This window comes from Coregonus lavaretus (genome assembly GCF_964263955.1).
Source record: "Coregonus lavaretus genome assembly, chromosome: 24".
Taxonomy (NCBI): Eukaryota; Metazoa; Chordata; class Actinopteri; order Salmoniformes; family Salmonidae; genus Coregonus; species Coregonus lavaretus.
In genome coordinates, this window is record NC_140011.1 from 34,245,303 (window position 1) to 34,269,055 (window position 23,753).

Here is a 23,753-nt window from a genome sequence, read left to right on the forward strand (position 1 = left end):
GCGCTCTTTTTTTGTTCAGTTTGATGATGTCCTCTGGGAACAGGAAAGTAAAGCTGTGTTTTGGATGAGGGTAGAAACAGTCACTGACAATTGAAGCATGCCCTCCAAGCTGAAATTACTCACTTTCCCTTGTCATTTGAGAACCTGAATCCATTATGTGTAAGGGGAGCTAATGGGATCCAAAATTACAGTGGCATTATGTCTGCACTGTTCAATACAATATGACAATAATGGATGAGCTCCCCTGTGATCTTAGCAGGATGGGGTTTCAATAGCAGGCCTACATAAACACCACAGATGAAAGTGATATATTACATAAAGACTAAAGGAGAATAAGAAATCAGTTTACTGAGGTCTGTTGATGTATGTAGCCTGTGATGTAGGTCCATATCAGACCAAGATGCTTACTTATGAGTCAAATGAAAACAATTGTATTGTTCAATAAGACTTAGCTAGTGCAACAATAAAGACACAAACTTAACTCTTCTTTAACTTATTTTTTGGGCTGAGGCCTCCCTGGAGATAGCATATGAACACACCATTAGCTTTAAAACAGCAACATTTTCTCTCAGCCTCATGGCAAAATGTGTAGAAATTGCAGGAAGTGAGCTGTTTTCCCATCTGTAATCACATCTGTGCCATTACCTGTCTATAAACTGAGTTATAACAAGACCCTGTACAGACCTGTATGAAATGTTTAAAAATGTAGGACCTGGGGTTCTACATTTTAAACATTTCATATAGGTCTGTAACTGACTTTATACACAGGTAATGGCACATATGTGATTATACTTCTCTCAGATAAGAAAAGGCTTGCACCTCTCTATACCACACGTCGTCGTCGTCGTCGTCCCGCGCCCACGCCCTCTAAGATGCACTTCCCCTAACGTCCCTGGAGTGTGTGCCTTTTGCGCATGGGCGTAGAAACCGCCTCTGTTATTATTGTAATTCCTCTTGTGAAAATGGCGTCGAGTCAGGGAGGTGTGGGAGCTGTAACGGCTCTTCCAAACCATCACTTATCCAACGGACCTCACTGGAACCCGGGGATCAACCAGCATCAGCACCATCTCCACACGACCCGGAGCTTAGACCGCGCTCTGGAGGATTCCGTGTGCTCAGGAACGTTGAATCTTAGCGGGAGGAAGCTGAGAGACTACCCTGGACTGAGCTATGATCTTACTGATACAACACAGGCAGGTGGGTTTCCGAAATGCTGCGTGCTCTTGAGACCTTGCTGGCCTCAGCTGGTTCAACAAATAGGCGTGCGATGGAACAAAGTATCCAAAATTGATACAATTGAGCGTGGTGCGCACTTCATTTCCTTATTACTATGGTCCATTTGTATGTTTTCACCAACTGCTCTGTTTTATTTACAGTGCAATAGACACACAGTTTTGCATTGTCTTTCTTACCATATTGTCTTCGTAGAAAAGCTGAGCTCAATGTGTAAAAATGTGCGGTAGTATTCACGTCCTCTAGAATTGTGCTGGCAGTGCCGCGGCAACGGCTCGTCTCCATCGCCTGCTCCTCTATCGCTCTCCTGTTGAGACCACATTCATGAATGAAATGATAAGCGCAACTCAGTCAGGGCGATAGAGCTGCTTTACATTAACCTACATTTAGATGGTGAGTAGCCCGACTAGGTGAAGCAAATTATCAGCGAATGGGGAGATGAATAGTAAAACCTTACCCAATGAATATGGAATGTCATTTTTGGAGCATGTTCACTGAGAGGCTATTTTGTCTCCGGCAGCCCAAGACAAAAGATGCACCGTCTCCATAGCCTCTAGAATGGGTGTATGGACGCATTTCCCTCTTATACGAGATAGATTTGGATTGAACATACCCATTCGTTTAATTTCTTTTGGATATAATTCTAGTAACCTAATTTAAGTAAATAAATATGAAATTAGTAAGTATATTTTTTTCTCTCAAGGGGCCAAATATCATGTAGGCTATTCATGTGGTTGAACACATAGCAGGCCTAGGCTATACATGATCCATAGCCTACATGTTTATTTAATCCATATTTTTGGGTGGCAGAATGAAGCATTCATTTGTCATATGAAATGATGCGGCTGGTTTCCCACACTGTAGTGTATATAATAGCCAACTGTACATCATGCATTTGGTGCCTGATTGTGGGGCCTCTGCAGCCAGGTGGTGGAATCATTGATGGTGGTGTTGAGGCAGATAACAGATCCACATACTGTGCTTCAAGTTTGGTCCAGGGCTCTACACACTGACCTTTTTTACAGGGAGCACGTGTGCGCCTAAATAAAAAATTTTAGGTGCACACAAAGAAATGTAGGAGCACAATGAAAAATATTTGCGGTAACAAGCCGTTTTCTTTGTAGTAATGGTGCAAGCATGACGGTCATGAACATGCCCTCAGTGTATTCTCCATGGTGCTCAGGGGCTGCGGTACAGTAAAGTAATCATTACAACAATTATCATCTGGGTGATTTTTTTATTCTTCTCTAAATTACAATTCCAGGTTGCACAGCAAAATATATTTAGGCGCATATACGAGTAAAATGGTCACACTGTAGAGCCCTGGCTTGGTCTTGGCTGTACTTTTTCCCCCCCTGGAGACTAAAGTGGGGTTAATATGTCAAGGCTACTATGAATGTCTGTGTCAGTAATGTAATGTCATGACCACAATTCTAAAGGGCATTAATCATGTGTGTGTATGTGAAGTACTGTCTGTTTAGGTTGCAGCCATTTCCCATCAAGGCCTCATTGGTGGAGTTAGTGCCTCATGTGGAGTTATTGCCCATGTGGAGTTATTGCCCATGTGGAGTTAGTGCCTCATGTGGAGTTAGTGCCTCATGTGGAGTTAGTGCCTCATGTGGAGTTAGTGCCTCATGTGGAGTTAGTGCCTCGTGGAGTTAGTGCCCCATGTGGAGTTAGTGCCCCATGTGGAGTTAGTGCCCCATGTGGAGTTAGTGCCTCGTGGAGTTAGTGCCTCATGTGGAGTTAGTGCGTCATGTGGACTGATTGCCCATGTGGAGTTAGTGCCTTGTGGAGTTATTGCCCATGTGGAGTTAGTGCCTCATGTGGAGTTAGTGCCCATGTGGAGTTAGTGCCTCGTGGAGTTAGTGGCCCATGTGGAGTTATTGCCTCATGTGGAGTTATTGCCTCATGTGGAGTTATTGCCTCATGTGGAGTTAGTGGCCCATGTGGAGTTATTGCCCATGTGGAGTTAGTGGCCCATGTGCAGTTAGTGGCCCATGTGGAGTTATTGCCTCATGTGGAGTTATTGCCCATGTGGAGTTAGTGGCCCATGTGCAGTTAGTGCCTCATGTGGAGTTAGTGGCCCATGTGCAGTTAGTGGCCCATGTGGAGTTAGTGGCCCATGTGAGGGTTAGTGCCTCGTGGAGTTAGTGCCCCATGTGGAGTTAGTGCCCCATGTGGAGTTAGTGCCCCATGTGGAGTTAGTGCCCCATGTGGAGTTAGTGCCTCGTGGAGTTAGTGCCTCATGTGGAGTTAGTGCCTCATGTGGAGTTAGTGCCTCATGTGGAGTTATTGCCTCATGTGGAGTTAGTGGCCCATGTGGAGTTAGTGGCCCATGTGAGGGTTAGTGCCTCGTGGAGTTAGTGCCCCATGTGGAGTTAGTGCCCCATGTGGAGTTAGTGCCCCATGTGGAGTTAGTAACTCATGTGGAGTTAGTGCCTCGTGGAGTTAGTGCCTCATGTGGAGTTAGTGCCTCATGTGGAGTTAGTGCCTCATGTGAAGTTATTGCCCATGTGAATTTAGTGCTCAACGTGCCAAAACAAAACTGGCTGTTGTTTCTGGGTCAACCCTGTCAGCTCCTGAATTAACACACACACACACACACACACACACAGTTTCCAAACAAGTCCCTGGTTTCAGAGGGAACTGAGATTCTTCCTTTTGCAGACCCAGAGTCTAACTCATGAGGAAGTGTCTGTCACAGGGTATATGAGTTGATTTGTGTTTCTGTGTATTTATATTTGTGGTGTGGGTGTCTGTAATTATGCCATTGCATGGTCTTGGTGGGCAGCGTGTATTGCCTTACGACTCAAACTTAATTATTCCGCTGCACTATCGTTCGCTACATACTTCAGTCTGAGACTGATCACTGAAGTCATTTGGGGTGACGTCAAAATGAGGGGTGTTGTACAAAACAAAGTCATCAGCGATTTGGATAATCTCTAACCAATCAGAGTATCAAAACCAATTATTAATTTTCTAAATGCCTCTTTACCCATGTGTGTTCTGGCTCTGGCCCAACCCATCGGTTTCTGGGACCAATCAGACGGTCTAGAATGGATTTCCATTCTAGAAATCATCGGGGAGGTACTCCGATCCAGACTCATTGGGGAGAAGAAACTAATGTCCGTGGGTGTGGCGTAGCTTTTGGCCGGAGCAAGGAGTTTGGGTAGCCAGGCAAGGCAATGTAGGCTACTCAGGTGGGCAACTATTTGGCAAATTCAAACACTGAGAAGTTCACACAGGCCAGTGTGCCTGATGTCTGGGTAAATGGAAAACACCAGCCTAGACAGCAGCCTCTGGCTCAGATTGCAGATAGATACTAGCCTGTGATGTTAGGGCAATGATTAAACCAGGTTGCATAAAGGTCTTAGTTAACAATGCATATTGAGTAATAAAGTTAATTGGGATTTATTGCGTACCTTTGTAGGTAAGGATTTGGGTCCTAAATGCAAGAGTCCCCTCTACTTAGATAGGAGAGACATACAGTAGGCGTACCGGACTGCATCAGAGATGTTGATTTATTCAAGCGTACTTTGAAGTGCTGTGGCTGAATTATACATGGAATGTTCCCTCAGTCTGACTAACGAGCTACTTGATGTCTATTTTTGGAATGAGATGCATTTGTTAGCTACTACATACAAACATACTTACTTCAGTTTATCAGTTCCTCAAGTGATCGGACTGACTTGACTCTTGTGACATGACGGCATTGTGCTTTAGTTTCAGCACTTAATGATAGCAGTGTTATGTGAAATACTGTATAACAGAGCAATGTGTGAAAAAATGCATGATACCGACCTAGTCTTGAGAAGCTGCGAAGACGACAGGAAGTCTGTGTGCGCTTTCTGGCGTGGCTGGGTGTGTGTGTATTGGTGAGAGAGCAGGCTTGTTGTGTGATTAATCAGGTGGGATGTGATGTTCTCATCATTGGCACTATCGAAGGCAACACCTGCCGATGAAAATATACTTGACAAGTTATTTCAATGTGGGGGTAGGGAGGACCTGTGAACGACCAGATAGTTGCGGTCCATGTTGAGATTGAATGCATGCAGTGTTGATAGTAATTTAGAGTGATGTTGCAGAAATGATATAAGGCCAGAAGACAGTTGGCTAAATGCACTGCTATGGGTCTATCTATGGGCATGGTGTGTTTGATCAGTGCTACTACATTAACCTTTTTCTCGCCTCTGTTTCTATAAAAGGAAATATATGCTGCAGACTAGTGCAGTTAAATAATAATAATAATAATAATAATAATAATAATAATAATAATAATAATAATAATAATATGCCATTTAGCAGATGCTTTTATCCAAAGCGACTTACAGTCATGTGCGCATACATTTTTACCTATGGGTGGTCCCGGGGATCGAACCCACTACCCTGGCGTTACAAATGCCATGCTCTACCAATTGAGCTACAGAGGACCACCAAATAAGTGGAGGACAAGCGGTCCCTTTCAGATGGATAAAGAAGGCTGTTTTATTTTATAGCAGGTGCATTTTCATTCACACATGATTGGAACACATTATAGTGTAGAATGTGAGGAAAAGTGAACAGTGAAGAAAATGATTTTGTAGGAAGAGAATATGCTCAGAATTTTTTATAACTTATTTTTGACATTTTCACAAGGGATTCCTCTTGATGATGACTTTGTCATCTTTGAGAAAAAAAACACCAGAAAGAAATGGAAGGTATATCTTTTTTTAAGCTGGCATCATCAAATCCTCAACCAAAATTCAACTGGCAGATGGAGATAGTCCTGTTCAAAGAACACTGGTGAGATGAAAGGAGAAATGTATCAGTCGCATGAATAATGTGTTCTAAATTATTTCCAAGTACACGATTGCTAGTTCAGAAAAAGAAACAGGTCTATTTTAGTTTTAGGAAGAAAGTATCAGTAGTTACTTGGAAAAACACCTGACAGATCATCTAAAGAAAAGGTTTTAATGATGATGACTTATCGTTGATATTGTAAGCTAGTAGCGAATTCTTGTACAGCACAGGAGGTTGGTGGCACCTTAATTGGGGAGGACGGGCTCGTGGTAATGGCTGGAGTGGAATCAGTGAAATGGTATAAAATACATCACACACATGGTTTCCATATGTTTGATGCCATTCGCTCCGTTCCAAATCAAATCAAATCAAATTTTATTGGCCACATGCGCCGAATACAACAGGTGCAGACATTACAGTGAAATGCTTACTTAAAGCCCTTAACCAACAGTGCATTTATTTTTAATAAAAAAGTAAAATAAAACAAACAAAAAAAAGTGTTGAGGAAAAAAAGAGCAGAAGTAAAATGAAATAACAGTAGGGAGGCTATATATACAGGGGGGTACCGGTGCAGAGTCAATGTGCGGGGGCACCGGCTAGTTGAGGTAGTTGAAGTAATATGTACATGTGGGTAGAGTTAAAGTGACTATGCATAAATAATTAACAGAGTAGCAGCAGCGTAAAAAGATGGGGTGTGGGTTGGGGGTGGGGGGGCAGTGCGAATAGTCCGGGTAGCCATGATTAGCTGTTCAGGAGTCTTATGGCTTGGGGGTAGAAGCTGTTGAGAAGTCTTTTGGACCTAGACTTGGCACTCCGGTACCGCTTGCCGTGCGGTAGCAGAGAGAACAGTCTATGACTAGGGTGGCTGGAGTCTTTGAAAATGTTGAGGGCCTTCCTCTGACACCGCCTGGTATAGAAGTCCTGGATGGCAGGAAGCTTGGCCCCAGTGATGTACTGGGCCGTACGCACTACCCTCTGTAGTGCCTTGTGGTCGGAGGCCAAGTAGTTGCCATACCAGGCGGTGATGCAACCAGTCAGGATGCCCTCGATGGTGCAGCTGTAGAAGTTTTTGAGGATCTGAGGACCCATGCCAAATCTTTTCAGTCTCCTGAGGGGGAATAGGCTTTGTCATGCCCTCTTCACGACTGTCTTGGTGAGTTTGGACCATGATAGTTTGTTGGTGATGTGGACACCAAGGAACTTGAAGCTCTCAACCTGTTCCACTACAGCCCGTTGATGAGAATGGGGGCGTGCTCAGTCCTCTTTTTTTTCCTGTAGTCCACAATCATCTCCTTTGTCTTGGTCACGTTGAGGGAGAGGTTGTTATCCTGGCACCACATGGCCAGGTCTCTGACCTCCTCCCTATAGGCTGTCTCATCGTTGTCGGTGATCAGGCCTACCACTGTTGTGTCGTCGGCAAACTTAATGATGGTGTTGGAGTCGTGCCTGGCCATACAGTCATGGGTGAACAGGGAGTACAGGAGGGGACTGAGCACACACCCCTGAGGGGCCCACGTGTTGAGGATCAGTGTGGCAGATGTGTTGTCACCTACCCTTACCACCTGGGGGCGGCCCGTCAGGAAGTCCAGGATCCAGTTGCAGAGGGAGGTGTTTAGTCCCAGGATCCCTAGCTTAGTGATGAGCTTTGAGGGCACTATGGTGTTGAATGCTGAGCTGTAGTCAATGAATAGCATTCTCACGTAGGTGTTCCTCTTGTCCAGGTGGGAAAGGGCAGTGTGGAGTGCAATAGAGATTGTATCATCTGTGGATCTGTTGGGGCGGTATGCATATTGGAGTGGGTCTAGGGTTTCTGCGATAATGGTGTTGATGTGAGCCATGACCAGCCTTTCAAAGCACTTCATAGCTACAGACGTCAGTGCTACGGGTCGGTAGTCATTTAGGCAGGTTATCTTAGTGTCCTTGGGCACGGGGACTATGGTGGTCTGCTTGAAACATGTTGGTATTACAGACTCAGTCAGGGGCATGTTGAAAATGTCAGTGAAGACACTTGCCAGTTGGTCAGCACATGCTCGGAGTACACGTCCTGGTAATCCGTCTGGCCCTGCGGCCTTACTCACATCGGCTACGGAGAACGTGATCACATAGTCATCCGGAACAGCTGGTGCTCTCATGCATGCTTCAGTGATGCTTGCCTCGAAGCGAGCATAGAAGTGGTTTAGCTCGTCAGGAAGTCTTGTGTCACTGAGCAGCTCGCGGCTGTGCTTCCCTTTGTAGTCTGTAATAGTTTTCAAGCCCTGCCACATCCGACGAGCGTCAGAGCCGGTGTAGTATGATTCAATCTTAGTCCTGTATTGACTCTTTGCCTGTTTGATGGTTCGTCGGAGGGCATAGTGGGATTTCTTATAAGCGTCCGGGTTAGAGTCCCGCTCCTTGAAATCGGCAGCTCTACCCTTTAGCTCAGTGCGGATGTTTCCTGTAATCCATGGCTTCTGGTTGGGGTATGTACGTACGGTCACTGTGGGGACGACATCATCGATGCACTTATTGATGAAGCCAGTGACTGATGTGGTGTACTCCTCAATGCTATCTGAAGAATCCCGGAACATGTTCCAGTCTGTGCTAGCAAAACAGTCCTGTAGCTTAGCATCTGCGTCATCTGACCACTTTTTTATTAACCGAGTCACTGGTGCTTCCTGCTTTAGTTTTTGCTTTTAAGCAGGAATCAGGAGGATAGAGTTATGGTCAGATTTGCCAAATGGAGGGCGAGGGAGAGCTTTGTATGCGTCTCTGTGTGTGGAGTAAAGGTGGTCTAGAGTTTTTTTTCCTCTGGTTGCACATTTAACATGCTGGTAGAAATTAGGTAGAACGGATTTAAGTTTCCCTGCATTAAAGTCCCCGGCCACTAGGAGCGATGCCTCTGGATGAGCGTTTTCCTGTTGATTTATGGCCTTATACAGCTCATTCAGTGCAATCTTAATGCCAGCATTGGTTTGTGGTGGTAAATAGACAGCTATGAAAAATATAGATGAAAACTCTTTTGGTAAATAGTGTGGTCTATAGCTTATCATAAGATACTCTACCTTAGGCGAGCAAAACCTCAAGACTTCCTTAGTATTAGATTTTGTGCACCAGCTGTTGTTTACAAATATACACAGACCGCCACCCATTGTCTTACCGGAGTCAGCCGTTCTATCCTGCCGATGTAGCGTATAGCCCGCTAGCTGTATGTTGTCCATGTCATCGTTCAGCCACGACTCGGTGAAACATAAGATATTACTGTTTTTAATGTCCCGTTGGTAGGATAACCGTAATCTTAGGTCATCCAATTTATTCTCAAATGATTGAAGATTGGCTAATAGGATTGATGGGAGAGGCAGTTTACTCGCTCGCCGTCGGATCCTTACAAGGCACCCCGACCTACGTCCACGATATCTCCGTCTCTTCCTCATGCGAATGACGGGGATTTGGGCCTTGTCGGGTGTCTGTAGGATATCCTTCGCGGCCGCCTCATTGAAGAAAAAATCTTCATCCAATACGAGGTGAGTAATCGCTGTCCTGATATCCAGAAGCTCTTTTTGGTTATAAGAGACGATGGCAGAAACATTATGTACAATATAAATTACAAATAACGCGGAAAAACACACATAATAGTAAAATTGGTTAGAGGGCTGTAAAACGGCAGCCATCTTCTCCGGCGCCGTCCTCCCCTCAACAGCCTCCACTGTTGTAAAGCACACTGCCAGTCAAGAAAATAATTTATATAAAAATGAAGCATTACTCCAGAAAAAGCATGCTCTATTTGGTTTTGGTGAGATTACATATTACAGATGGATGGTTGGGCAAGCCAGGACAGGAACTTTGACAAGACTTCACTCTTTTTCATGGAGGATAAATGCAAACTCTCACTTTGTTTTGTTTTGCCTTGTCTTATGCAAAACTCTTGCTTATACAATGCTCTAAGAAGACATGAACCCAATAGTAGATCACATTTCCTTAAACCCTCAAGCGGAACCCTTTCAGACAGAACCTTCTAAAACAGAATCCTTCCAAACCAAACTTCCAGACATAATTTTTCTATGACGGAATGCCTGATGACAGAACCGTGTATAGAATACACTCAGTGGATAGAGCCTTCTCAGACCGAACCCTCCCACTCTAGTTCCAGACAGAATTATCCTAGACGGAATCCTCCGAACAGATCGGAACTCTCAAATAGAATCATCAAAGATAGAATTCGGGAATATCGAACCACAAGACAGAATACAATCAAAGTTCAATGAATTCCCTTTGAAGAATACTTTGGGAATGCTTCAAAACTTTTAACATAGAAACATAGAGTTTCTTAAAGAGTTAGATAAAATGCCAATTACATTGTTCTCTAGTGTGTTGGGTCATTGCAGGAGGTGTCAACATAGGCCTAGGCTATGTGTTCAAGCAACACTCTTGCCATGTGTTCAAGCAATGAAACTTGCATCACCCTGATAAGTGAACCTGAGATGGCGCATGTGTGTCATCAGCTGTAAGCTGATGCCCTGACATTGGAGAGAGGCTGGAGAGCAGAGACCCAACCTGGGGAGAGAGGCTGGAGAGCAGAGACCCAACCTGGCCAGATGTTGGAGCCAACAGGCCAGCATGCTGTTGCATTCCCCTACCCTACTCTACCGTACTCTACTCTACCGTACTCTACTCTACCGTACACTACTCTACCGTACTCTACTCTACCGTACTCTACTCTACCGTACACTACTCTACCGTACTCTACTCTACCGTACACTACTCTACCGTACCCTACTCTACCGTACTCTACTCTACCGTACACTACTCTACCGTACTCTACTCTACCGTACACTACTCTACCGTACCCTACTCTACCGTACTCTACTCTACCGTACACTACTCTACCGTACACTACTCTACCGTACTCTACTCTACCGTACTCTACTCTACCGTACTCTACTCTACCGTACTCTACTCTACCGTACACTACTCTACCGTACACTACTCTACTCCAGGGGTTCACAAACTTTTTCACTCGGAGCACCCCTTCCAGCATCGGGGAACATCCCGCGCCGCCCCTGCGTGTGTGCGCACGTGCCACGTCTATTTCTATTGGCACAAGCACTGTTTATGACACAAACTTGTTCACACCCCTCTTGTTGGTGGAGAGAATTCTGCAGGTTTTAAAGCTTATTTCCTGCGATTCTACACATTCTGTCATGTCTACTGTGTATTCATGTGATATTTGAGTGACTAAAAAATTACAACTATCTATGGGCTACAAAAACGAAATAAAAAATTGTTAGCTGACATGGGCTAGCTGATATGGACATTTCTGACAAGTTATAAATAGCTCTCTAAGGTATGCAATGACTAACATGCCAAGAGGAACTGATGATGCACTACCTAATTTCGAAATTGCACCTTGTGCATTCTGCTATTACAACTTTCAAGAGTAAGTTTAAAGCCGGACTGAGTTCCTTAATAATAAAAAAATTAATAAAACACACTGCACTTCACATAGAAGAGAGAGAGAGAAGGAGATGGAGAACTTTCCCTCCAACAAAAAACAAGGAGAGGAGGGGATGTTAGGGGTAAATGCTGTAGATATCATAGAATATTTGAACATTAACATTGAGTTCTGTGATTGTGTGTTTGGTTTGTTTCGTGACTCCTGAGCAGTATAGTATTTCACTGGCAGTTGATGTGTGGCTGCAGTGGTGTGGCTTGACTTTCTGCCAAGTGATCCCTGACTGACAACAAATAAAAACAAAACATGGTATCTTTATAAACTGGTAATTAACCAGTCACCACTACCACCTCCCTCCCACACACACCAACACCCTCTCCACATACACATGTAAACACTCTTAGATTTCCCCAGCCAACCTAATTGCACAACCCACCACTCCCACAGTCACACATATAAAGACACACTCCGCTGGCTCCAGAATACTAACACTTTCTCATTCCCATTTTGCACACACGTTCACACACACACATGAAGCTGCCACACTCTTTTCATTCTGATTGTGATTTACCCTGAAGGTGACTGCACCACTCATGGAACACATCAACTCCATCAATACAGACACCTTAGACCCACTCCAATTTGCATACCGCCCCAGCAGATCTAAAAACGATGCAATCTCAATTGCACTCCACACTTCCCACTCCCACCTGGACAAGAGGAATACCTATGTGATCATTCTGTTCATCCACTACAGTTCAGCATTCAACACCATAGGGACTAAACACCTCCCTTTACAACTGGATCCTGGACTTCCTGACCGGTCGACCCCAGGTGCTGAGGGTAGGCAACAACACCTCTGCCACACTGACCCTCAACACGGGGGGCCCCCAGGGGTGTGTGCTTAGCCCCCTCATGTACTCTCAGTTTACCCACGACTGTGGCAACGCACGATTCCAACTCCATCAAGTTTGCTGACAACATGACGGTGGTAGGCCTGTTCACCAATGGCCCATGTTGACTCCAATGCTTCCCACAGTTTTGTCAAGTTAGCTGGATGTCCTTTGGGTGGTGGACCATTCTTGAGACACACAGGAAACTGTTGAGCGTGAAAAACCCAGCAGCGTTGCAGTTCTTGACACACTCAAACAGGTGCGCCTGGCACCTACTACTATACCCCGTTCATAGGCACTTAAATATTTTGTCTTGCCCATTCACCCCCTGAATCGCACACATACACAATCCATATCTCAATTGTCTCAATGCTTAAAAGTCTCCTCTCTTTCATCTACACTGATTGAAGTGGATTTAACAAGTGACATCAATAAGGGATCATAGCTTTCACCTGGATTCACCTGGTCAGTCTATGTCATGGAAAGAGCAGGTGTTTCTAATGTTTTGTACACTCAGTGTATTACCATTAGTATATTACCATAAGTATTGATATATTCCTGCTACCAGTCACTTTTCAGCCCTGTTTACATGTATATCCTACTACCAGTCACTGTTTATGCATAAACCCACCTCAACCACTCCAGTACCCCTGAACATTAAATAAGATACTGGCCTGTATATGCTTGCATTCTCGTGTTTCTTCAACTTATATTGTACTTTGTGTGTTTTTTCCCCTTCTATTTTATATTATTATCTATATTATTATTACTGTATTGTTGGGAAAGAGCTCTCAAGAAAGAATTTCACTGTACTGTTTTACACCTGTTGTATCCTATGCACGTGGCGAATAAACTTTGAAACTTGAAACCACTCAGTGCTGTCGGGAGGGGTCCTGGTCACCCTGTACAGGCAGCATTCCAGCCAAGCCTCCCTGGCTCCCTCGCCCCCATCTTATCTCCCTGGGTGAAGATGGGCAGACAGACGCAGTGGGAGAGGAAATCAATGCTTGACCGTAAAAGGTGGGGAGTCCAGACAGACTCCCCTGTGTCAAATGACCATGAGGTTTCTAAACAGGCCGATCCACACTTGCTACTTTGACTCTGGTCTGCAAAAGGAAGACTCTCAGTTCCTCTGAAACCAGGGACATTGTGTGTGTGATCCTCATGGCTCTTTTTAGATAGGCTAGCCTGAAAAAAACAAAAAACACAGTCTGAACACATGCCAGCCAGACCAGGATGCTTGTCTGCACTTGGAGTTCTATTGTTGGATATTTTGTTAATCAAGTCTATGTGCTCTTTAGGGCTGGGAATTGCCAGGGACCTCACGATACGATATTATCACCATACTTAAGTGCCAATACGATATGTATTGCGATTCTCACGATTCTGTATTGTGATTTGATACTGTGATTTTATTGCGATTCGATGTTCCAAACATATTTTTCACCATATGTCTGTTGCAGATGGACAAGAGAGAGCCATGAGAAAACGAGTTTTGATCAGTCATGGAAATAAAAGTGCTGAAAACAAATTGGCTCCCTATTTAAAATGGAGAACAAGCTATGCAGGTAAAACACTGGAGTTTTAGTGCAGGTACAGCCAACTAACGCAAAGATAATATTGCGATATTATCAAAACGATACGATATATTGTCAAAAATAATATCCCGATATGTTACTGTATCGATATAATTCCCCCCCCTCACTACTACCCTCTGATAACTTAAATTAAGATGGTATTTTGACAGTGACTTAATATTGTCAGTTCAAAACAAATGATTGTATACATTCTATGCTGCTGTATTAAGTGACACTAATCCATGTTAGTCCGTAGGTTGACGTTTATTGGGCTGAGTTTTGTCCTGGATGCAGAACTGAGCGATTTCTGCTAGATGGGCCAGCTGCAAAGTCAAAATGTGCTACATTATAAGAATTCATGAAAACAAAAATCTGCTTTTTGGTCTTAATTTAAGGTAAGGGTTAGGCATTAGGATTAGCAGTGCGGTTAATGTTAGGGTTAGGTTTAAAATCAGATTTTATAACGTTGTAGCTGTGCATGACAAATATCAGAATGGGCATTACAAAAATGATGTGAAAATGTAAGGTCAATCCAGCCAAAGGATGTAGGCCTATGGTAACCTAGAAGAGCTCTCACTGTCACCCCGTTTCTGTTGTGGTCTTGTCTGGTGTTCTTTAGACTGCTGAGAGTTCTATTAAGAACATAATTCTATTAGGAAGTTTTATCTCAGTCCAAATTAATGTGATTAGCAGAGGAGAACATTGCTAAAAATGTATTTAATTTGGAGCTCGGTGTCTGCTGTAATAACTGCAGAGGCCCTGTGTGAGGGTGTGGAGCCACTGCCCATAGGTAATCTCCCTCCATCAGCAGCCAGCACTTTGAAAATACACATCAAATTAGCCTAGAAGCCCCAGTCAACCAATCACTGATGATACCGTCTCCTTTGTTAAAACCTCTACAGGATCAGTGTCCCGAAATTGGGACAGTTGCAGCTCAATATGTGAAATGTGACTAGAATGGTGTTGTAAACAACAGCCAACTTTCCGGGACATAGACATGTCTTACATCGTCAGAAAGCTTAAATGATTGTTAATCTAACTGCAGTGTCCAATTTACAGTAGCTATTACAGCGAAAAAATACCATGCTATTGTTTGAGAATAGTGCACAACAACAAAACACTTTTATCAAGGGAACTGGTTTGATACATTCACCTCTGACGGTAAATAATGTACTTACATTCAGTAATCTTGTTCTGATTTGTCATCCTGAGGGTCCCAGAGATCAAATGTAGCAATGTTTTGTTTGTTAAAATCTATTTTTATATCCTAACACAATCCATGTTGTATACAGCGATTTTCATGAATTCCGACTTTCAACTTGCAACAAAACAATTTATGAAATCTAATTGGGAAAATTTTGTTTAACCCGGGCAAATTCGGTTTCTTTTCAATCCTCAGACACTCTAGAAGGCAACCAAACTTGTTTCATCATTCTACATTACGTATTGGCTACACAACACGTCAATTAGCCAATGAAGGTCAGCCATCATTATGCACCAATGAGATGAGCGGTGTTCACTTGATTGACAGTGTCTTGGTCCAGTGACCACCTATCGTTTTGAAACATAGCTAGCTGGATAGCCAATGAGCTGGACTTTCCAGCAGTATGTGAACGCCCTTTGTACGACAAACAGCCATCATGCTAGAGCTGTGCGCAACAGTGTTCATTCTAAGGGTGAAAGCAAACAGGAAGCACAGTAGTTTACGTTACACAGCGGTTCATTCTAAAGGTGAAAGTAAACAGGAAGCACGGTAATTTACGTTACACAGTGGTTCATTCTAAAGGTGAAAGTAAACAGGAAGCACGGTAGTTTACGTTACGCAGCGGTTCATTCTAAAGGTGAAAGTAAACAGGAAGCACGGTAGTTTACATTACGCAGCGGTTCATTCTAAAGGTGAAAGTAAACAGGAAGCACGGTAGTTTACGTTACGCAGCGGTTCATTCTGAAGGTGAAAGTAAACAGGAAGCACAGTAGTTTAAGTTACGCAGCAGTTCATTCTAAAGGTGAAAGTAAACAGGAAGCGCGGTAGTTTACGTTACGCAGCGGTTCATTCTAAAGGTGAAAGTAAACAGGAAGCACTGTAGTTTACGTTACGCAGCGGTTCATTCTAAAGGTGAAAGTAAACAGGAAGCACAGTAGTTTAAGTTACGCAGCGGTTCATTCTAAAGGTGAAAGTAAACAGGAAGCGCGGTAGTTTACGTTACGCAGCGGTTCATTCTAAAGGTGAAAGTAAACAGGAAGCACTGTAGTTTACGTTACGCAGCGGTTCATTCTAAAGGTGAAAGTAAACAGGAAGTACGGTAGTTTACGTTACGCAGCGGTTCGTTTTCTTCTACAAACTTTTCTAAAAACAAAAAAAGTAAAACACGGCTACTGAGAGTGGAAAAGCTAAATCGAAGTCCAAGTATATACATTTGGATGTGATTATTGCAGAAATTGACCGGGAGAGTGACACAGAACGAATGGATGAGGACTCTGAGGGAGCACAGTTTTGATTCCAGCGCGGAAGAAATATATTTGGAAGGAAAATATCCACTTTTAGATCAGTAAGTAAAATATGTTTTTGCTTCTCATGCTAATGCAGTTGTTTAAATGGTTGCAAATTCATTTGAGATATTTTTGTTTGATTTCTATATATGCCAAGAGTGTACAAAGCTGTCATCAAGGCAAAGTGTGGCTACTTTGAAGAATCTCAAATATAAAATATATTTCGATTTGTTTAACACTTCTTTGGTTACTACGTGATTCCATATGTGTTATTTCATAGTTTTGATGTCTTCACTATTATTCTACAATGTGGACAAAGTGAAGAGGCCAGCCCAGAAGCGGATGAGGCCAGTGCACCAGCGGCAACTGCCACCGAGGGAGAGGAGCGTTGGCACACTGTGCTAGAGGATGATGTGGAGCCACTTCCACCAACATTTCGACCTAAAAGGCAGCCAGATTCTCAGCTGGACATGACTGGAAAGTACAGCCCCCTTCATCTTTGTGTGTAAACTTTAATTTTTTATTACCATAGCATTTTTGTATGTTCTCTATAGTTATGTACTTGAACATTTATCAATTGACAAATTCAGCACCTTGGAGGCCACTTGGGTACATTTGGGCAAACTCGTGAGGGACACCTGGGAGACTTCATACTAAATATTATGTAGCTCTCTCATTCTTGAATGTAGTCTGAAACTTTGCAGACACACTGTTGCCCTGTTGTGGACAACATCTAAATTATCCCCAGCTTCATATCTCAATGTATGGCCTTTCTTTCGCATTTCAAATATGATGCAACCAAAATAAAAATAGAAAACATATGTTTTTTTGTTTGTTTTATCTTTTACTAGATCTATTGTGTTATGTTCTCCTACATTAATTGCACGTCTCCACAAACTTCAACGTGTTTCCTTTCAAATAGTATCAAGAATATGCATATCCTTTCTTCAGGTCCTGAGCTACAGGCATTTAGATTTGGGTATGTCATTTTAGGCGGAAATTGAGATGAAGGGTCCTATCCAGAAGAGGTTTTAAGATGCTTTGCTGGAAAGGTGATACATCACCATAGTACCCTCAGAGCTCATCACAAAGCTAAGGACCCTGGGACTAAACATCTCCCTCTGCAACTGGATCCTCGACTTCCTGACGGGCCGCCCCCAAATGGTAAGGGTAGGTAACAACACATCTGCCACACTGATCCTCAACACGGGGGCCCCTCAGGGGTGCGTGCTCAGTCCCTTCCTGTACTCCCTGTTCACGCATGACTGCATGGCCAAGCTCCAACACCATCATTAAGTTTGCCGAGACACAACAGTGGTAAGCCTGATCACCGACAACGATGAGACAGCCTATAGGGAGGAGGTCAGAGACCTGGCCGTGTGGTGTCAGGATAACAACCTCTCCCTCAGCGTGATCAAGACAAAGGAGATGATTGTGGACTACAGCAAAAGGAGGACCGAGCCCGCCCCCATTCTCATCGATGGGGCTGTAGTGGAGCAGGTTGAGAGCTTCAAGTTCCTTGGTGTCCACATCACCAACAAACTATCATGGTCCAAACATACCAAGACAGTGGTGAAGAGGGCACAACAAAGCCTATTCCCCCTCAGGAGACTGAAAAGATTTGGCATTGGTCCTCAGATCCTCAAAATGTTCTACAGCTGCACCATCGAGAGCATCCTGACTGGTTGCATCACTGTCTGGTATGGCAACTGCTCAGCCTACGACCGCAAGGCACTACAGAGGGTAGTGCGTACGGCCCAGTACATCACTGGGGCCAAGCTTCCTGCCATCCAGGACCTCTGTACCAGACAGTGTCAGAGGAAGGCCCTAAAAATTGTCAAAGACTCCAGCCACCCTAGTCATAGACTGTTCTCTCTGCTACTGCACGGCAAGCGGTACCGGAGCACCAAGTCTAGGTCCAAAAGGCTTCTTAACAGCTTCTACCCCTAAGCCATAAGACTCCTGAACAGCTAATCAAATGGCTACCCGGACTATTTGCATTGTGCCCCCCCACCCCCCACCCCTCTTTTTACGCTGCTGCTACTCTCTGTTTATTATCTATGCATAGTCACTTGATCTCTACCCACATGTACAGTTGAAGTCGGAAGTTTACATACACTTAGGTTGGAGTCATTAAAACTCGTTTTTCAACCACTCCACAAATGTCTTGTTAACAAACTATAGTTTTGGCAAGTCGATTAGGACATCTACATTGTGCCCCCGACACAAATAATTTTTCCAACAATTGTTTACAGACAGATTATTTCACTTATAATTCACTCTATCACAATTCCAGTGGGTCAGAAGTTTACATACACTAAGTTGACTGTGCCTTTAAACAGCTTGGAAAATTCCAGAAAATGATGTCATGGCTTTAGAAGCTTCTGATAGGCTAATTGACATCATTTGAGTCAATTGGAGGTGTACCTGTGGATGTATTTCAAGGCCTTCAAACTCATGGGAAAATCAAAATAAATCAGTCAGGACCTCAGATAAAGAATTGTAGACCTCCACAAGTCTGGTTCATCATTGGGAGCAATTTCCAAACGCCTTAAGGTACCACGTTCATCTGTACAAACAATAGTACGTAAGTATAAACACCATGGGACCACGCAGCCGTCATTCCGCTCAGGAAGGAGACGCGTTCTGTCCTAGAGATTAACTTACTTTGATGCAAAAAGTGCAAATCAATCCCAGAACAACAGCAAAGGACCTTGTGAAGATGCTGGAGGAAACAGGTACAAAAGTATCTATGTCCACAGTAAAACGAGTCCTATATCGACATAACCTGAAAGGCCGCTCAGCAAGGAAGAAGCCACTGCTCCAAAACCACCATAAAAAAGCCAGACTACGGTTTGCAACTGCACATGGGGACAATGATCATACTTTTTGGAGAAATGTCCTCTAGTCTGATGAAACAAAAATAGAACTGTTTGGCCTTAATGACCATAGTTTTGTTTGGAGGAAAAAGGGGGACACTTGCAAGCCGAAGAACACGATCCCAACCGTGAAGCACGGGGGTGGCAGCATCATGCTGTGTGGGTGCTTTGCTGCAGGAGGGACTGGTGCACTTCACAAAATAGATGGCATCATGAGGAAGGGAAATTATGTGGATATATTGAAGCAACATCTCAAGACATCAGTCAGGAAGTTAAAGCTTGGTCACAAATGGTCTTCCAAATAGACAATGACCCCAAGCATACTTCCAAAGTTGTGGCAAAATGGCTTAAGGACAACAAAGTCAAGGTATTGGAGTGGCCATCACAAAGCCCTGACCTCAATCCTATAGAACATTTGTGGGCAGAACTGAAAAAGCGTGTGCAAGCAAGGAGGCCTACAAACCTGACTCAGTTACACCAGCTCTGTCAGGAAGAATGGGCCAAAATTCACCCAACTTATTGTGGGAAGCTTGTGGAAGGCTAAACAATTTTAAAGGCAATGCTACCAAATACTAATTGAGTGTATGTAAACTTCTGACCCACTGGGAATGTGATGAAAGCAATAAAAGCTGAAATAATTCTCTCTACTATTATTCTGGCATTTCACATTCTTAAAATAAAGTGGTGATCCTAACTGACCCAAGATAGGGAATTTTTACTAGGATTAAATGTCAGGAATTGTGAAAAACTGAGTTAAAATTTATTTGGCTAAAGTGTATGTAAACATCCGACTTCAACTGTACATATTACCTCAATTACCTCGACTAACCTGTGCCCCCGCACATTGACTCTGTACCGGTACCCCATGTACAGTGAGGGAAAAAAGTATTTGATCCCCTGCTGATTTTGTACGTTTGCCCACTGACAAAGAAATGAACAGTCTATAATTTTAATGGTAGGTTTATTTGAACAGTGAGAGACAGAATAACAACAAAAAAATCCAGAAAAACGCATGTCAAAAATGTTATAAATTGATTTGCATTTTAATGAGGGAAATAAGTATTTGACCCCCTCCTCAATCAGAAAGATTTCTGGCTCCCAGGTGTCTTTTATACAGGTAACGAGCTGAGATTAGGAGCACACTCTTAAAGGGAGTGCTCCTAATCTCAGTTTGTTACCTGTATAAAAGACACCTGTCCACAGAAGCAATCAATCAATCAGATTCCAAACTCTCCACCATGGCCAAGACCAAAGAGCTCTCCAAGGATGTCAGGGACAAGATTGTAGACCTACACAAGGCTGGAATGGGCTACGAGACCATCGCCAAGTAGCTTGGTGAGAAGGTGACAAGAGTTGGGCGATTATTCGCAAATGGAAGAAAGACAAAATAACTGTCAATCTCCCTCGGCCTGGGGCTCCATGCAAGATCTCACCTCGTGGAGTTTCAATGATCATGAGAACGGTGAGGAATCAGCCCAGAACTACACGGGAGGATCTTGTCAATGATCTCAAGGCAGCTGGGACCATAGTCACCAAGAAAACAATTGGTAACACACTACGCCGTGAAGGACTGAAATCCTGCAGCGCCCGCAAGGTCCCCCTGCTCAAGAAAGCACATATACAGGGCCGTCTGAAGTTTGCCAATGAACATCTGAATGATTCAGAGGAGAACTGGGTGAAAGTGTTGTGGTCAGATGAGACCAAAATTGAGCTCTTTGTCATCAACTCAACTCGCCGTGTTTGGAGGAGGAGGAATGCTGCCTATGACCCCAAGAACACCATCCCCACCGTCAAACATGGAGGTGGAAACATTATGCTTTGGGGGTGTTTTCTGCTAAGGGGACAGGACAACTTCACCGCATCAAAGGGACGATGGACGGGGCCATGTACCGTCAAATCTTGGGTGAGAACCTCTTTCCCTCAGCCAGGGCATTGAAAATGGGTCGTGGATGGGTATTCCAGCATGACAATGACCCAAAACACACGGTCAAGGCCACAAAGGAGTGGCTCAAGAAGAAGCACATTAAGGTCCTGGAGTGGCCTAGCCAGTCTCCAGACCTTAATCCCATAGAAAATCTGTGGAGGGAGCTGAAGGTTCGAGTTGCCAAACGTCAGCCTCGAAACGACTTGGAAAAGATCTGCAAAGAGGAGTGGGACAAAATCCCTCCTGAGATGTGTGCAAACCTGGTGGCCAACTACAAGAAACATCTGACCTCTGTGATTGCCAACAAGGGTTTTGCCACCAAGTACTAAGTCATGTTTTGCAGAACGGTCAAATACTTATTTCCCTCATTAAAATGCAAATCAATTGATAACATTTTTGACATGCGTTTTTCTGGATTTTTTTGTTGTTATTCTGTCTCTCACTGTTCAAATAAACCTACCATTAAAATGATAGACTGATCATGTCTTTGTCAGTGGGCAAACGTACAAAATCAGCAGGGGATCAAACACTTCTTTCCCTCACTGTATATAGCCTCGCTACTGTTATTTTACTTTTTTTTTTTTTTACTTATCTATTTTTTACTTAACACTTGTTTTTCTTAAAACTGCATTGTTGGTTAAGGGCTTGTAAGTAAGCATTTCACTGTAAGGTCTACACATTTTGTATTCGGTGCATGTGACAAATAAAATTGATTTGATTTGAACTCATTGGAGCAATGCTCTTTTCCTCCATACAATGAATTATGCGATGTGTTACATTGTAAGACGGAATTCATACAAAACTGAATTGAAGGGAAACGTTTTAGTAAAAAGTGACATTTGTGCCTGTCCTCTCTTCTTCCACCAACAATGTGCTACCCTAACCTTTGTGATAAATGGCTGCCATTTTGCAGCCTAGCGCATCAATGCCTTTGGCTGAGTGAGGATTTATTCCACCACTCTACCTGAGGGGTAATTATCTGATGGTACAACCAGATAGTACAAGCTAAATGTCATGGTTTGGTTAAGTCTAGCTCATACCTACACTAATATCAAGCCTTGCCTACAGGCAATCCATTCTGAGGGACTCCTTAGAGCATTCATTATTTGATGAATTTAAGATTCTGCCCTCATAGCGCAGATACAGGCTCCCTAAGTTTAAAACTAACAGGTCTACACTTACCTTCATTCCAGCTACAATCAGCTTCCTCAACTAGCTGTCGTAGTATTGTGTGCTGTGTACGTATTGCTGCATATACTGTCTTTGTCTATATTTATTGTCATTGTGTTCATTGTGTTTTTTACTACGTGCTGCAAAATGAATTGCCCCTTTGGAATAATAAAGACTACTCTACATATCAAGCCTAACTTAAGGCACATTTATATCAGTCTTTTGCGAGATGACAGACAACAGCCACTGGACAAGGTTTGGGCATTACCTATTCACATTCACAACATACTTGCCCTACAAGTTAATTTGACCCTCTAACCTCTTTCTGCTCTCAGCGTCCGTACCAGTCAGGCTTTATCTATTAGTTTGAATGTCCTTTCCTGACTTGATGAAGAGGCTGCAGCCTGGTGGTTTGGCTGGGGGGTAGTCAGCCTGGTGGTTTGGCTGGGGGGTAGTCAGCCTGGTGGTTTGGCTGGTGGGTAGTCAGCCTGGTGGATTGGCTGGGGGGTAGTCAGCCTGGTGGTTTGGCTGGGGGGTAGTCAGCCTGGTGGTTTGGCTGGGGGGTAGTCAGCCTGGTGGTTTGGCTGGGGGGTAGTCAGCCTGGTGGTTTGGCTGGGGGGTAGTCAGCCTGAAGGTTTGGCTGGGGGGTAGTCAGCCTGGTGGTTTGGCTGGGGGGTAGTCAGCCTGGTGGTTTGGCTGGGGGGTAGTCAGCCTGGTGGTTTGGCTGGGGGGTAGTCAGCCTCACCGGCCCTGTTCTGCTTGAGCTCTTTGGGCACTAACAGATGGCTGCCTGTATGCCTGCCTGTCTGTCTGCCTGCTCATGCCACAGATGGCGTTTGGTCAGAGGCAAGGATAGAGACAGATAAATGGACAGCATCACAAAAGCAAAGCATCACTCTTCTCCCCACCCCCTTCCCTATCGACCCGTGTGCTTCAAACGTTCCCAAAACACGAGTGGCTAGACCTTTGTTGAGACCAGCACGGGGTCCCCTTCACAACCTCCAGATCTAAGTCTAGTAGTGGGCCCGGGCCAACCCTGGTCTTCCCCTCAGGGAGAAAGGGGAATAGTCAACTACTGCTTCAGGCAACATATCAGAAGGGCTGATAATGTTTTGACTTTGGAACGTGTCTGTCAGTTGGGTTAATTAATGGGAGAGATCCCTAAGCCTTTAGATTCACAGCACATCCACCCAACCGTTGTCTTCCTGCGCATATCATCAGAAGAGAGATGCTTGAGTCTGTCTTGCCAGTTTGTCTCCTCCTCTCTATATTATGTCTGTCTGTCTCCCAGTCTACGGTCTGTGTCTGTGGGCCCTCAGATTCATGTGTCTGTTTGGGATTTGCTGTTCTGCTGAAAGTCAGTCAGGGGAGCTAGGC

The 23,753-nt window shown here is 44.0% G+C and overlaps 1 protein-coding gene across 1 annotated transcript in view; it reads left to right on the plus strand.

The window, feature by feature from the left end:
- Window positions 1-947: 947 nt before the first annotated feature.
- The window catches only part of LOC311100185 (leucine-rich repeat and calponin homology domain-containing protein 2-like), a 72,915-nt gene continuing 50,109 nt past the window's right edge, over window positions 948-23,753 (plus strand). Inside the window, exon 1 of the mRNA XM_084140991.1 lies at window positions 948-1,197. Coding sequence (XP_083997117.1) covers window positions 963-1,197 — 235 coding nt within the window. The 5' untranslated portion in view covers window positions 948-962. The remainder of the gene's footprint in view (window positions 1,198-23,753) is intronic.